At 50.1% G+C, this 12,157-nt stretch overlaps 4 protein-coding genes across 4 annotated transcripts, besides 1 other annotated feature; 2 read left to right on the forward strand and 2 right to left on the reverse strand.

Moving 5' to 3' along the window:
• Positions 1-12,157: part of a sequence feature (contig 1.51 915..1114266(-1)) that runs on past both edges of the window.
• On the reverse strand, positions 322-2,934 carry ANIA_02981 (glucose-6-phosphate dehydrogenase gsdA). Its single transcript, XM_655493.2, has 10 exons — positions 2,770-2,934; positions 2,427-2,499; positions 2,344-2,364; positions 1,938-2,282; positions 1,671-1,868; positions 1,525-1,609; positions 1,396-1,472; positions 1,138-1,345; positions 714-1,085; positions 322-656 (listed from the first exon to the last, which is right to left on the reverse strand). The coding sequence occupies exons 1-10, from the start codon at positions 2,811-2,813 to the stop codon at positions 544-546; spliced, it is 1,536 nt and encodes a 511-aa protein (XP_660585.1). The 5' UTR covers positions 2,814-2,934; the 3' UTR covers positions 322-543.
• Positions 5,145-6,359, forward strand: ANIA_02980 (60S ribosomal protein eL33). Its single transcript, XM_655492.2, has 6 exons — positions 5,145-5,260; positions 5,385-5,394; positions 5,530-5,583; positions 5,643-5,684; positions 5,742-5,842; positions 5,920-6,359. The coding sequence occupies exons 1-6, from the start codon at positions 5,236-5,238 to the stop codon at positions 6,015-6,017; spliced, it is 330 nt and encodes a 109-aa protein (XP_660584.1). The 5' UTR covers positions 5,145-5,235; the 3' UTR covers positions 6,018-6,359.
• Positions 8,879-10,956, forward strand: ANIA_02979 (uncharacterized protein). Its single transcript, XM_050612571.1, has 5 exons — positions 8,879-8,958; positions 9,062-9,671; positions 9,724-9,801; positions 9,851-9,973; positions 10,019-10,956. Exons 2-5 carry the CDS (start codon positions 9,464-9,466, stop codon positions 10,756-10,758), a joined length of 1,149 nt encoding a protein of 382 aa, XP_050468480.1. The 5' UTR covers positions 8,879-8,958; positions 9,062-9,463; the 3' UTR covers positions 10,759-10,956.
• ANIA_02978 (DUF3602 domain-containing protein) lies at positions 11,110-12,115 on the reverse strand. Its single transcript, XM_050612572.1, has 5 exons — positions 11,989-12,115; positions 11,868-11,898; positions 11,747-11,816; positions 11,551-11,670; positions 11,110-11,484 (listed from the first exon to the last, which is right to left on the reverse strand). Exons 1-5 carry the CDS (start codon positions 12,035-12,037, stop codon positions 11,347-11,349), a joined length of 408 nt encoding a protein of 135 aa, XP_050468481.1. The 5' UTR covers positions 12,038-12,115; the 3' UTR covers positions 11,110-11,346.

The following is a 12,157-nucleotide window of genomic DNA, read 5'->3' on the forward strand; positions in this document are numbered from 1 at the left end:
CGCGGAATTCTAGGGCAGATAGTTGAGATCTTTTGGTATAGCCGCTGAAAGCGAGTGTATAGACCGGGGGGTAACGCGAAGGGGGAACAATAATGAAGGACAAAGGTGTATACGGTCAGAAAACGGGCGGGCTGTTGTTGATGGTGCAGCGCCAGGGCCAGGGCCAGGCTGCATGCGGGCTAGTCAACTCCCGACCGTACAGTAATTTTCCCGTCCGGGCGTTAAGTGACCCACCCACTAAAAGCATAGGCCTGAGCCTCATTACGAGTGCGAAGTTTATCCTACTTGCAGTATCGTGTCACTTAATGGTCAGGGGTCTTGCAAACATGAAACGTGTCGGATTTCAAATGCTTGGTTGTATATAGCATAACTATAATCAACAGCCGCTCAGCCCAATCATGTAGCTTCACATGACTCCATGTCATCTTTAGATAGATACCAGTCGTGTTAACATTAAGCTCTCATTTTCCTTTCAAAACGATAGACGCCGTAAACCCAGACGCTCTTGTCCTTGCAAACAGTTCCCCTATACAACTACAACCTCTACAGCCTGTTAGGCGTAGTGTGCGTCAACGGCCACTGGTATCCCGCAGCATCACTGAACTTGTAGCCATAGGAAGCGGTGAAGTCGTCAAGAACGGAGGGCCCGCGGGAACCTAGGAGCATTCGTTAGCGGCGAAACCCAAGAGGTCAATCTACAAGCTTCGGCTTACCGTAGGGGTATTCCATAGGGATGATCTCCTTGTTGTCATCGAGGTAGTGGAGCAGAGGAGTGAACATCCTCCAGCTAGCATCGAGCTCGTCGTCACGGACAAAGTTGGAGTGGTCTCCTTTGAGAGCATCCAAGATCAAAGATTCGTAGGCTTCAGGAATCTTGAGGTCGGAGAATCGACGACGGTAGGTGAGATCCAGCTCAGTAACCACGGTCTGCATGGAAAGTCCAGGAAGTTTCGAGTTCATCTTGATGTAGACAGATTCGTTGGGTTGGACACGGATGACAAGCTCGTTGCGGGGGATATCCTTGAAGATGCCAGAAGTGACGTCCTTGAACTGAATACGGATTTCGGTCTTCTGTTCGTTGAGGGCTAGAGATGGTGAGTGCATGGTACATCTCGGGCATGTATCAGGTCTGCATACCTTTACCCGCCTTCATGATGAAAGGAACACCATCCCATCTCTCGTTCTTGATGTGAGCGACCAGCGCACAGAAGGTGGGGCAGCGAGAGTCCTGTGGCACTGTATCATCCTCCTTATATGCGGGTTTGCTACCATCTAGTGATCTGCCGTACTGGCCGATGATGACATCCTTGGGTTGAATGGGGTCCATGGCGCGCAAGACGCGAACCTGTACAATTGATTAGCATCATTAGAGTAACCTCTTGCGAGTTACTTTACCTTCTCGTCACGGATGTCTTCGGCGGAGAAAGAGATGGGTCGCTCCATAGCAAGCAGTGTGAGAACTTGCAGAAGGTCTAAAAAATTCATGTCAGCATGTCGTCGGACCAGAGGACACGGCAAGCATACGGTTCTGCATAACGTCACGGATGATGCCGAATTCATCAAAGTAACCTCCACGGCCCTCCGTACCGAATGGTTCCTTGAACGTGATCTATACCAATAAACTGTCTTAGCGATGCGCTATGACGCGAGAGTTTGGGAGTTGGTCCTACCTGAACGTTGTCGATGTGATGGCGGTTCCAGGTGGCATTGAAGAACTCGTTGCCAAAGCGCATGATAAGGATGTTCTTAACCATCTCCTTGCCGAGGTAGTGGTCAATACGGAAGATCTCTTCTTCTTTCCAGTTGGGCTCAAGGGCCTTCTGGAGATCACGAGAGCTCTGGAGGTCCTTGCCGAAAGGTTTCTCGACCTACAACCCGACAAAAACCCGATTAGCCTTTTCTTCCCTTCCGTTCACCTGGACGGCAATCCAACTCACAATAATACGAGCGACACCATTTTTGGGGTAGCAGTTGCGTTTTAGTTGCTCTGAGACTGTGATGAAAACGCTGGGGGGCAACGCCATGTAAAAGACTCTGTTCTGTTCCTTTTGGTTTTTCTCAATCTCCTCAAGGTGCTTGGCGAGGTTCTTGAATGAGTCATCCTGGTCGTATTGGCCGCTGATGTATGTGCAAAGCTCGCAAAAGCTGTTCAATTGCTCTTCGATCTCCTTTGTCGGGGTCTTAATGTATGAGCGCACTCGCTTAAGGTATTCATTGTGGTCCATCTGTGTCCGGGCATATCCGACGATCTTGATACCCTTGGGAAGGAACTTGTTGCGAAACTGGACGTGAAGGTTAGGCATGAAACATGAAAACAAATGCCGGGGATCGGCAACAACGTACAAGGCCAAAAAGAGCTGGGAACTGCCTAAGTGTCAGCTTCATGCGGGGCAAAATTAAGAAAATAAAGGCAGGAATTTACGAACAGTCTTCTTCTTTGCAAGATCCCCGGAGGCACCTAGTACGACAATGACGGTGTCATCTTTGAGTTCGACAGTGCTGCGCCGACCATCCATGTTAGCAGCGAAAAGGCAGAAACTCGAAAGCTCGATAAAAAAAAGTTGGGCGTAATCGGAAAAGCGTTCAGATGCAGAAATGTCCAACAGAGGTCAATTGACCATTCCAAACTTTCCAGGTGTAAAGTGAAGAAGCGATCGTGTAGGTTGCGGAGAAAACAGCTGGACGGGGCTCTTTTTGAAAGTGAGGTGAACGGGCGGGCTAGCTGGGAGGCACGGAGGGGCAGTGATGTAATCTAGTGGAAATACTCACCTCCCATTCTGCTGCTCCTCGGCGCGGGCTATCGTGGCGGACATCTTATCGGGCGGAATGTAGGTCGGAATTCAAGGGAAAAAGGATATTCAGTGTAAACAGGGGTAGGAATTGTCCTTCAATAGGGAAAGATGGTGTATTGAGGGAGGTGAGCTTCTGAGAGAGGGGTGAAAGAGGTTTGTTGGAAAAATCCCCTACCGTCAGTGCCGGAGGAGCAGTCTACGTTTTAAAACACCGTGAGGGCTACTGCGAGCTACGGAGTCCCGGCGACTGCTTAATTGCTTGCTTGCTAAGAATTATGGGCTTTTTTTCTGTGACTCCCAGTCGCGTTGGGTGGGTCGCAGGTGTGGCCGGGCTTCTGTCTTCCACTGCGATGATGCTTGAACATGGACCTGATGCCGATGCTCCCGTGGGAGTCATCCTTCATTGTCTTGTTGAGGGGATCGCAGTGATTGGCCGTTATCTAATTGATTATCCTAACTTCGTTGAGATCGGTTTCGAGAGCAGAACTGAGCTATCCGTACGACTACACTTGACTCTACTTGGGGCGATGACAGTGGGTTTATATCATAGCTCTAGCCGCGACTCCATTGCCCCAACGCCATCAGAGAATAGTACATTGATATTGTTCTGTCGCCCCTCATATATACGTATCTAATCCTTGGGCCGTTGTATGTCTCCTTACAAATCAATTTATCCGAATACAGGAGCCAAGTCAAGGATCTCAACCGAATAGCTAGCTCCACCGCCAGCCCTCATCCATGGACGGCTGACCCTCGCATCGAGTCGCATGGCAATAATCTGCTTAACCCCGCGCAGTCTTCGGTCTGGCACGACACCATCTTATAGACGGAAAAAGAAACTACGGTTCACTGTTACGCCAATCGACTTCACTACCCCTCATTTAGCACGGCCCAAGACCTGACTCTAGATTTGGCAAACCCCCAGGGCCACGCCATGTCCGCGGGAAGGGGCCCGTATACTTAATGTTATAAATGCTTTGAGAAATCAGAACGTCTCCACGGAGCTGCACCAGCTTGATACCACTGATATTGATGCGATACCGCCAGGTTTTTATCATGTGCCCTGGGGATTGTACCACCTCCGACGCTGACCACGTGTAATCGATAATAAGCATGTCACATCCATCATCCTCAAAGACCTCAGAGACTGGTGAAAAGCAGCTTGTAGTACAGAGTGTCGTCAGAGTCACGCCGCGCCACTGCAAGTGTTTGGAGCCTCGTCCTTCCTCTGCAGAGGATCCCTTCAGCATGTGTCGCATAACGAACTGCCGTACACCGAGACGGCGCTTGAACTAAAAGTCGATCGATACACGAATAATGTTTGATGATAAGAGGGCGCATCCATCCGAACCATCAGCCGGGCCTTGTCCGCGGGGTCGATCGGCGCATTTGTCATGTAGAACGAACGTTACGGATTTCTATTTTCCCGTAAACTTATCCGTCGTGATCGACCAAGTGCATCACTCGGGCCAGCTTCCTCCGGAGTTAAGAGCTGGGATCTTGAGGTACCATGAGCTTAAACAGAATTGAGGCTTCAAGAACAGTCGCACTAGCTCTCTCAACCTCCGTTTCTCGGCACTTTGTCTCCTTGCTTTTTTCGGTGTAACAGTACCTCAGCACCTTTTCCGGATCACATATACGACATCCGGAGAACTATAAGGATACGCATGCTTCACGGGGAAGGAGGAAGCATTCAGGGTCGGTTACCGAAATCTATGTGGGGCAGCTTTTCCGAATCAGGCCTTCGGTCTGATCTTCTTGAAGGTGTGGTTGACGGTTACGGAGTACAAAACTGTTTGCTCCACTGCTGCCGCGATGGCGGTACAGATCCAAGTTGTTGCCATATCAATAGAGTACTACCTACCAGGGTCGGACGAGTGAAGAGACCGAGAACTGACGCCGAGGCTTTTGATTCTCAAGCAAGATTAAAAATACGTCGTCCATCATGCCTGGTCTTTGAAACTGTATCAGCCGAGTACCTTATCAATCTGCACAAGGATGGAGCTCTCGCTCACCCATTTGGGGGTTGACTGCTCTCTGGAGTGTCAGCTGGGGAGCTTTCGGACTACAGAAGCCCGACGGTAAAAATGGTGACATAGTGGGGTCTGAGAAAGCCACAATTCCAGAACATCAGAAGAGAAGCCTTGATTATCTCGGGGATGGGATAACTATAATCCTAGAATTCCCAAAAAAGTTTAGTTTAGCAGCCATGTGACTTGCATCACGGGACTTCCAACAGCCCTGGGGCAACTCGGGGGAACTCGCTAAGCGTCCCGTTTTGGGTTAGGGCGAGCCGCGCCGAACACACGGCAAATTGGTGGCCATTGTGCGTCTCAGAACTCCAACCGAAGCGACGACAACCACGACAACCCGGACGACTTTTGCGGGTCATTTTGACAACCTCTCGACTTGTTTGTGTTGCCCGCTCAGAATCACCGTCATAATGCCTTCCGAACACGGTCACAGACGTGAGTACGCCCTTGGAGTCAAAAATGATGGCGACAATCCGGAGGTTGAGAATTGAGATGCGCGAGCATTCGGTATTGGAGGTTCGGATTTCTTGAATTTGCTAACATATTTTCTTGCTTATAGTCTACGTTAAGTAAGTTGCGCCATATCTATTGTTGCCGCGCCTTTGCCGAACGAGATTCGATCACCAAATCGCTTTCGATCGTTAATCGTGGATGAAGCATGGGATAGACTCAAACGAGCAGAGGTTAATACGAGTGTTTTTTAGGGGTCGCCACCTGAGCTACCAGCGCTCCAAGCGCGCTGTCAACCCCAACACCAGGTACCGATCCGAGCAGCGAGAATTGGGGAAATTACAGGTTTCTGACATAGTCACAACAGTCTGATCAAGATCGACGGTGTTGACAACACTGAGGCCGCAAAGTGAGTGAATTCGGGTTATGGACTGGGTATCTGGATCGGATGCTAAGACAGGAACAGCTTCTACCTGGGCAAGAAGGTCGCTTTCGTCTACCGGGCTAAGCGTGAGGTCCGGGGCTCCAACATCCGGGTGATCTGGGGCAAGGTCACCCGCCCTCACGGTACGTCAACGATTCGGCAATTCGGCCTTTGGGTTGAACCGCGAGACGAGGATGGCAGTAACTAACACAAGAAACAGGCAACTCCGGCGTTGTCCGCGCACAGTTCCGTCACAACCTTCCCGCAAAGTCCTTCGGTGCTACTGTCCGTGTCATGCTCTACCCCTCCAACATCTAAACGCCCCGTTGTTTTTCATATATCCGCGGCACAACTCCGGAATCTTTGCGCAGACGGTCAGGCAAGGAGTCGGCGGGATGAGCCCAGGTTGCGATGGAGTTAGTGGGTTGATAATGATCATGGGAGAGGCAGGGCCGGACAGCCCAGCCCTACGAGTCTCAAAATAAAAAGATAAAATGGGATCTCTTGTCTACTGTAACACATGGTTACTGTTTCATCTTAATAGACATCCAGCCGGCATGCTTGTTTTTTGACCAGGTGGCCGTGGGTTGTCTTGACGGCAGGGCTCTAGTGTATTATTTGACGCTCATGAACACACAATCCAGACAATTCATCTCGGCTAAACCATTTATTCCGCCATCTGAGTCCATGTTCTTCCGCCGCAGTCCTTACTCATTTCCTCCAAGTGTGCCCTCGTTGCCTAATCGAGATATGCCCTTACGCGACTTATCCGGCCAGCAGTTTGATCTTATCCCATACTTCTGCCATTAAACTCGTGAACAGATGCCGCCCCATATTGCACTGAGACACCCCGCGGGTATCCCATTTGGGCTCATAATAGCATTTACATTTTAGAGAACCATGAAGCAGTCCCGCCTGGGCTGAGTAGTAAGGCTTCAGCAAGCTTCTAGATGGAGGCAGTCAGGGATTAGGTCGATTTATCCCGTGTCGACGAATTCGGTATAAGAATGATGAGCCGTAGAGCCTGACAGAGATGAAACAAGGCACATAGAACAAGCACTGTCCATACTATGTATCTGGCTATTGCGTGATTTCGATTGGAACCACGGCATTATTGTATTCTCGTTGTAACCGGTTGTCCATATCAGCCATAGCAGTTGCGAACAAAATGGATATACTGCAACTGTCGACGTTCATATGTAAACCTGTGAACAAACCCGACCTTGTAAAGGAAGTAGACCGCAATTAAAGCACATTAGTGCGCCCGACTTCCTCTCTGCCTCTGTTGTACATGTTGTCTATCCGACATAGGGCGGAGACATCTAGGATTCCCTGTGCGAGTTTGTCACATGAATCCTCAATATGGGCAGGACATAGGATTACTGAGACCTACCAGGCACCAGCACGTACTAGCATACTAATGAGAGAAGTAAAGGCATTTCGTTAGGCACTCAGTCGAGCGGCTTGGGCATGATACGTATCTACCTAGTAAGTACAAGAACCACTATACTCTCGCAAGGCCAACTATCCAACCCCGAAATATATATGCATTTTACACAGTCAAGAGCAGGCGCAACAGGCTAACTGCAGGTCACTATTGGTCATGTATTGACCGGGGCTCAACTTGGCCAGATGCGCAATGCAACTTGGACATTTGGGAGGTAAACCAATTTCGAAGAGCATTACCGAGAGGAGAAGCTTGCAGTACTAGTTAGAAGTATGAAGATCCCGTGTCTTGCAGTACAGTGCGTCTTTCGGTTGTGGGGCCTCTTTGATGTCATGTTATTGAGTCGTAAAATCCGATGTCTGCATCTTCGCTGCTGGTGCTAAAGAGAGCGGCCCTGTTCCTGAAGAATATATATCCGTTCGAGGATCCATCGGTAAATAGGCCCTGACTCTGGGGCTGGGCATATTCGATCCCAATCGGGTCCTTACAAGTCACCGGCATATCGGAATCATCATGACCGGTCGAAGAGCAACCAGATATCAGAGGTCCAATCGTATGATGTATCTAGCGCACATTCATGAAGAATGTTGCAAAACCGCAAATAGACACGCACTAGCACGTAGAGAAGGGACCCACAGAGATGCCCTTGACTATGACGTAAAACCGATAAGATCAGCTCGCGACCCTATGAGCTTGGACTAGTCCATCAACCCAAAACAAAGAAGACTTGCAGCTGTCCCTCCTTGCATATCAGTTTATGAGGAGCTCGAGTTAAGGAGAATTAAGGTAGGCGCCATCCCCCACCATACCAGTACCGACCCACCGGGTACTGGAATGAAGATCGCCCGACGTCAACGGGCAAGGCCAACGGGCGAGTGGAGGAACCCAGGAGAGTGGGGTGTGTTTGGGAACCATGAGGCAGCAAGAACACATCGAGCCACTAAGCCAGAAATCTGGTAGTTACCATAAAGGTACAAGGTGCCTGAATCGATAATATCCCATGTTTTCAGGGCAGACAGAGCGACAGGGCCAGCTCCTCCGTTCATGCACTGGTGATCAACTGCCGACGCTAAGCTTCGTTGAATCACGAGTACGTTCTCCATAAGCCGAGGCTGGAGGCTAGCGGACAGCGAACGGAGGTTGAACCGAAGCAATCTGGGAACGATATTGTACAGGTTGGAATCTGGACCGCACCTGGCATCATAGTGGCAAATAAGGCCAATAGGGAAGCCCCGGGATTGCCCGTGAGAGAAAAAGCACGGCGCGTGCTGAAGGTGTGCTTTGTTTTTTTTTGCCCAAAAGTCCTGTATTTCCTTCGCTCGCGGTTGCACAGTTGTCACACCAGCGATCGCTAGCTCAGATGCTCAAGAGCTTAGACGCCATAGAAGCCATCAGTTCAGCCTGTGGTTGTGTTTGGTCGTCCTTCGTTCCTGACACGCGAAGGGAGTCCCATGGACCAAACCGTGTAGTGTGGAGAGCAGTCGTAACCTCGAACCATAGTTGCCGAGGACTGCCAAAAAAGAATTCGGTAGCAGAGACTCTGAAACCCAATCAATGGCCGGTTGAACATCAAAAGACCATTCCAGAAGGCCGGTTGATGGTGATAGGAGGGGTTCTGGCTGACCTCTGGTGCTGCTTGCGTGGCGCTGGTCGTCAAATCGCCCGGTCTGCTTGTTCAAAAGGCATCAACCTTCCTCCTCCGTCTTTGTCTTTTGTCTCCGTCCTCCCCCGTCAGCTACTCAGTCTTCGTCCGGCGCTTCCTCTGCTCTCATCGACTTTGTTTCTATCTTGAACGGGTTCTTGACAGACCAGGTAACTAACCATTCTCGTCCTAGCAATTAGTCTCCATCTTCCTGTTTCACGTCGATCCCCAGCCCCAACCATCTTTTTCTCGTTGGCTGACAAGTCGTCGTAGCGTTAATTTCCTGCCTCCACCTTTCTACCGTGCCCACGTTCGCGCTGGCTCGACTATTTTTATCGTTTCAAACGTCATTGACTCAATTTTCGAATCTCTGTATGGTGTAGATATTCGTCTGCACTCTGTGGATGGTCCTGGTAATCATACTCGATAGTTTGTTGGCGCCTTCGATCGCGCACGGATCCCTCTTGTTGTCTCACAACGTGCTAGAAGTGTATATCCAACTCGAGCAGGGAACTTGATTTCAGTTGGTCTAGTCGGTCAGTTCAACCCACTTAACTTGGCGGTTTCCACACAGTCCCTATCACTGCACTCCACTACGGGCGATCGTGACGGGTCCGACAGCTCCAAGTCCCAGCCTGCTTTATCGGCCGCTAAGGATTAGTTTTCGTCATAAAAATGGTCTCCCCCCAGCCCACGTCCCCGACGCCCTCCAAGCGCAGTCGTGGTTTCAGCTCCAGCGGCAGGTCCGACAGATCAGAGAAAACCCATCGTTCCAGCGGCTCGGGCCATAAAATATCCCTCACTGAGACTTCTGAAGAAAAACACAGACGGAGTTTACAAACTAAAGCTGACCCAATGCTTGCTATAAACGAGGCGCAACCGAGTATGTAGTACGACGCCGACGCCGTCTTTCGAGTTGCTGACCAGCCCTACAGATTTGGTTGCTCTTGAAAAGTCAAACCTGGGTAGCCTCAGGGCTATGCAGCACAAAGACCAGTATGGCAACATTATAAGTATGTTTTCCAAGCACTTTTTATTCTTATCCAAAACTGACTTTCGCAGCCGACCCCGACCTCTCTAATCCTACGCGACCCCGATTCGAACGCCCTTTAGACACAATTCGGTCATTCGAGGCGGCCATTTACGGGCAATATACTAGTCGCCCTGCATCTTACGCGCAAACAGGTAAGCCTCTATTTCCGGGCTTACTATCGGTTACTGATTGTGCAGGTGAAGATGGCGGCGACTACAGTAGACGTAGTAGCTACTACAACCCATACTCGAACGGGCAAACTCGGCAACACAACGATCGCGGATACTATAACGGCCGCCCAAGCCATTCGCGACCGAACAGTTATATGGACAACGGAAACGGTTATTATAATAGCGGCGGACCCCCGGAAAGCTACTATCCATATAACCAAAACGGTGGGCGGCGACCGCGTCAATATCCCCGAGGTCATTCCGAGCAACCCTCATACTCCAGCCAACAAAGCGGATATAATCAGAATTCATACGCGCAAAGCGGGTACTTCAAGTCGTCGGACAACGTTACCGTTGCGACGCCTTCCGGCTCTGGCAGCACTCCCGATCAGTGGGCCAATTCGACCGATCCAAGCTCGATAAACAGTTCATTTGACCAGTTTCAGCAGCAGCAGCAGCAGCAGCAGCAGGAGCGAACAATCGCGGACAACTATGGCTTCCAGGGATTTGGCGCCGGGCCGAATATCAACGACGAAACATTTGCTCCCAACGTGGCTGGAAAGGCTCCATACGGACAGGATTTTGCGGCACAACCTGCCCATGATCCAAATTTTGGTGGCCCTGTCGGTGGCCCGCAAAACCCTCAGCTTGTCGCTGGTCGACGCCATCTCCAGCGCAAGTCGCAACAGCAGAGCGTCTCCTCCGACGCAGGCGATAACGGTACAAAACGTAAGAGCTGGTTCAAGCGGACGTTTACCAAAAGCTAGCCTGTTTTCACTCTAATGCTCTCTCTTCCCACTCGCACTACTCCTTCCAGCGTTCTCGACTTGAATTTCTTGGGCGTTAATGCACGGCGTTTATTTGTTCTCTAACTGAAAACTGCGGGGTTACATCACTTTGTTTCAGATCTGGCTCGCAGGATTATCTACTAGGTGGTGTATTGACGACTATGAGATTACGATATATGTGAATAATATTGGTTATGTACTTACGAAGCATGACAGCCCCCCCGTGTAAGGTGGATTAAATCGAATAACTACTCTCTACTGGTTCGCGCTGAACCCTACTCCTGCATTGCTGACGTTATAATGGAACGTTTATTATCTGCGCTCTTTTTATACTCGCAACGCGCACTAGGATTGCATTTCATCATAGCTTAAGCACTATCTAGGACATTACTCAGTCAGGGGTAATCGAAGCCAAATCCAAGCAATACAAACGAAAAACTGCAATTCCTACCCAGCCAAGGGAAGCAAAGCAGCAGCAAAACAGATAAAATCAAAAGCCCTCCCTCCGGGTTGTTCCTCATAATCCAGACCTAGGACGGGAAGATCCTAGGCAGACGAGCGAATCACTCACTTCTTCCCCAAAATCTTATGCTTTAATTTATCTGCCAGGCCCTCATGCGCAAGGCTGGCTTTTTTCTCCTCTTTTTTCTCCTCCTTAGCCTTCTGGTGCTGAGGATCTAGATGCACATTACCCTGGCCGCCGCGCTATATCACCGAAATAGGCACCGTTAGTGACTGCCATAACTGACAAATATAACCCTAGATACATACCCCAGTATGATAATCCCCATCCATGGACTGTCGGACTGAGATTTCAGGGATGAATTCGACATCGTGAGGCTGTTTCGCGGGTTTTACGTGAGGGGAACCGATGTTTCCGGCGCCGCCACGCTGCGGGTCTCATTAGTATCGCGAGCAAATGAAAATGCCTTTATATGGATGGTGATGTGAATGGGAAAGAGCTTACACCAGCGGAATAAGCGCCATCGCCTTGGTCGCCAACGGGCCCTTCGCGGACGATTCCGCCGTCAACGTACCTTGATTTGTTAGTGCTTGGTCCTATGGCTGTGGAAGGGATAAGGACGTACTCGTTGCTATCAGGACCGATGTTTCCCTGGCCTTACGATGAATGTCAGTTGAGCATGCTGGTTCTGCGTGGAGTACAGGGACAAAGGCGGGGTAGGGCTGAAGCAGGCGATGAATACAAACCTCCACGGCCATGTGATACGATAGGAGCATTTGTCTCGTGTTGAGTCATATTTGGTTAGACGCCGGTTAAGTGTTGTCTATAGGAGGGTGGATAGATTGGTACGGTAGGTATGTGACGTGGTTCTGGTTCGAGATCAGGAGAATGCTGGGTTTGAGGTGGGGGATCGGG

Source organism: Aspergillus nidulans, chromosome VI (assembly GCF_000011425.1).
Source record: "Aspergillus nidulans FGSC A4 chromosome VI".
Lineage (NCBI taxonomy): Eukaryota > Fungi > Ascomycota > Eurotiomycetes > Eurotiales > Aspergillaceae > Aspergillus > Aspergillus nidulans.

Coding starts and splice junctions, on each gene's coding strand:
- ANIA_02981 (XM_655493.2), bottom strand. CDS start 2,813: ATGTCCGCCACGATAGCCCGCGCCGAGGAGCAGCAGAATGGGAG. Junction 2,500..2,769: donor GAGGAGCAGCAGAATGGGAG/GTGAGTATTTCC, acceptor TGGTCGGCGCAG/CACTGTCGAACTCAAAGATG. Junction 1,473..1,524: donor CCGTGACGTTATGCAGAACC/GTATGCTTGCCG, acceptor TGAATTTTTTAG/ACCTTCTGCAAGTTCTCACA.
- ANIA_02980 (XM_655492.2), top strand. CDS start 5,236: ATGCCTTCCGAACACGGTCACAGAC. Junction 5,685..5,741: donor GACAACACTGAGGCCGCAAA/GTGAGTGAATTC, acceptor AGACAGGAACAG/CTTCTACCTGGGCAAGAAGG. Junction 5,843..5,919: donor CAAGGTCACCCGCCCTCACG/GTACGTCAACGA, acceptor CACAAGAAACAG/GCAACTCCGGCGTTGTCCGC.
- ANIA_02979 (XM_050612571.1), top strand. CDS start 9,464: ATGGTCTCCCCCCAGCCCACGTCCCCGACGCCCTCCAAGCGCAGTCGT. Junction 9,672..9,723: donor TATAAACGAGGCGCAACCGA/GTATGTAGTACG, acceptor CCAGCCCTACAG/ATTTGGTTGCTCTTGAAAAG. Junction 9,802..9,850: donor CCAGTATGGCAACATTATAA/GTATGTTTTCCA, acceptor TGACTTTCGCAG/CCGACCCCGACCTCTCTAAT.
- ANIA_02978 (XM_050612572.1), bottom strand. CDS start 12,037: ATGACTCAACACGAGACAAATGCTCCTATCGTATCACATGGCCGTGGA. Junction 11,899..11,988: donor CGTATCACATGGCCGTGGAG/GTTTGTATTCAT, acceptor ATTCATCGTAAG/GCCAGGGAAACATCGGTCCT. Junction 11,817..11,867: donor ATCGGTCCTGATAGCAACGA/GTACGTCCTTAT, acceptor TAACAAATCAAG/GTACGTTGACGGCGGAATCG.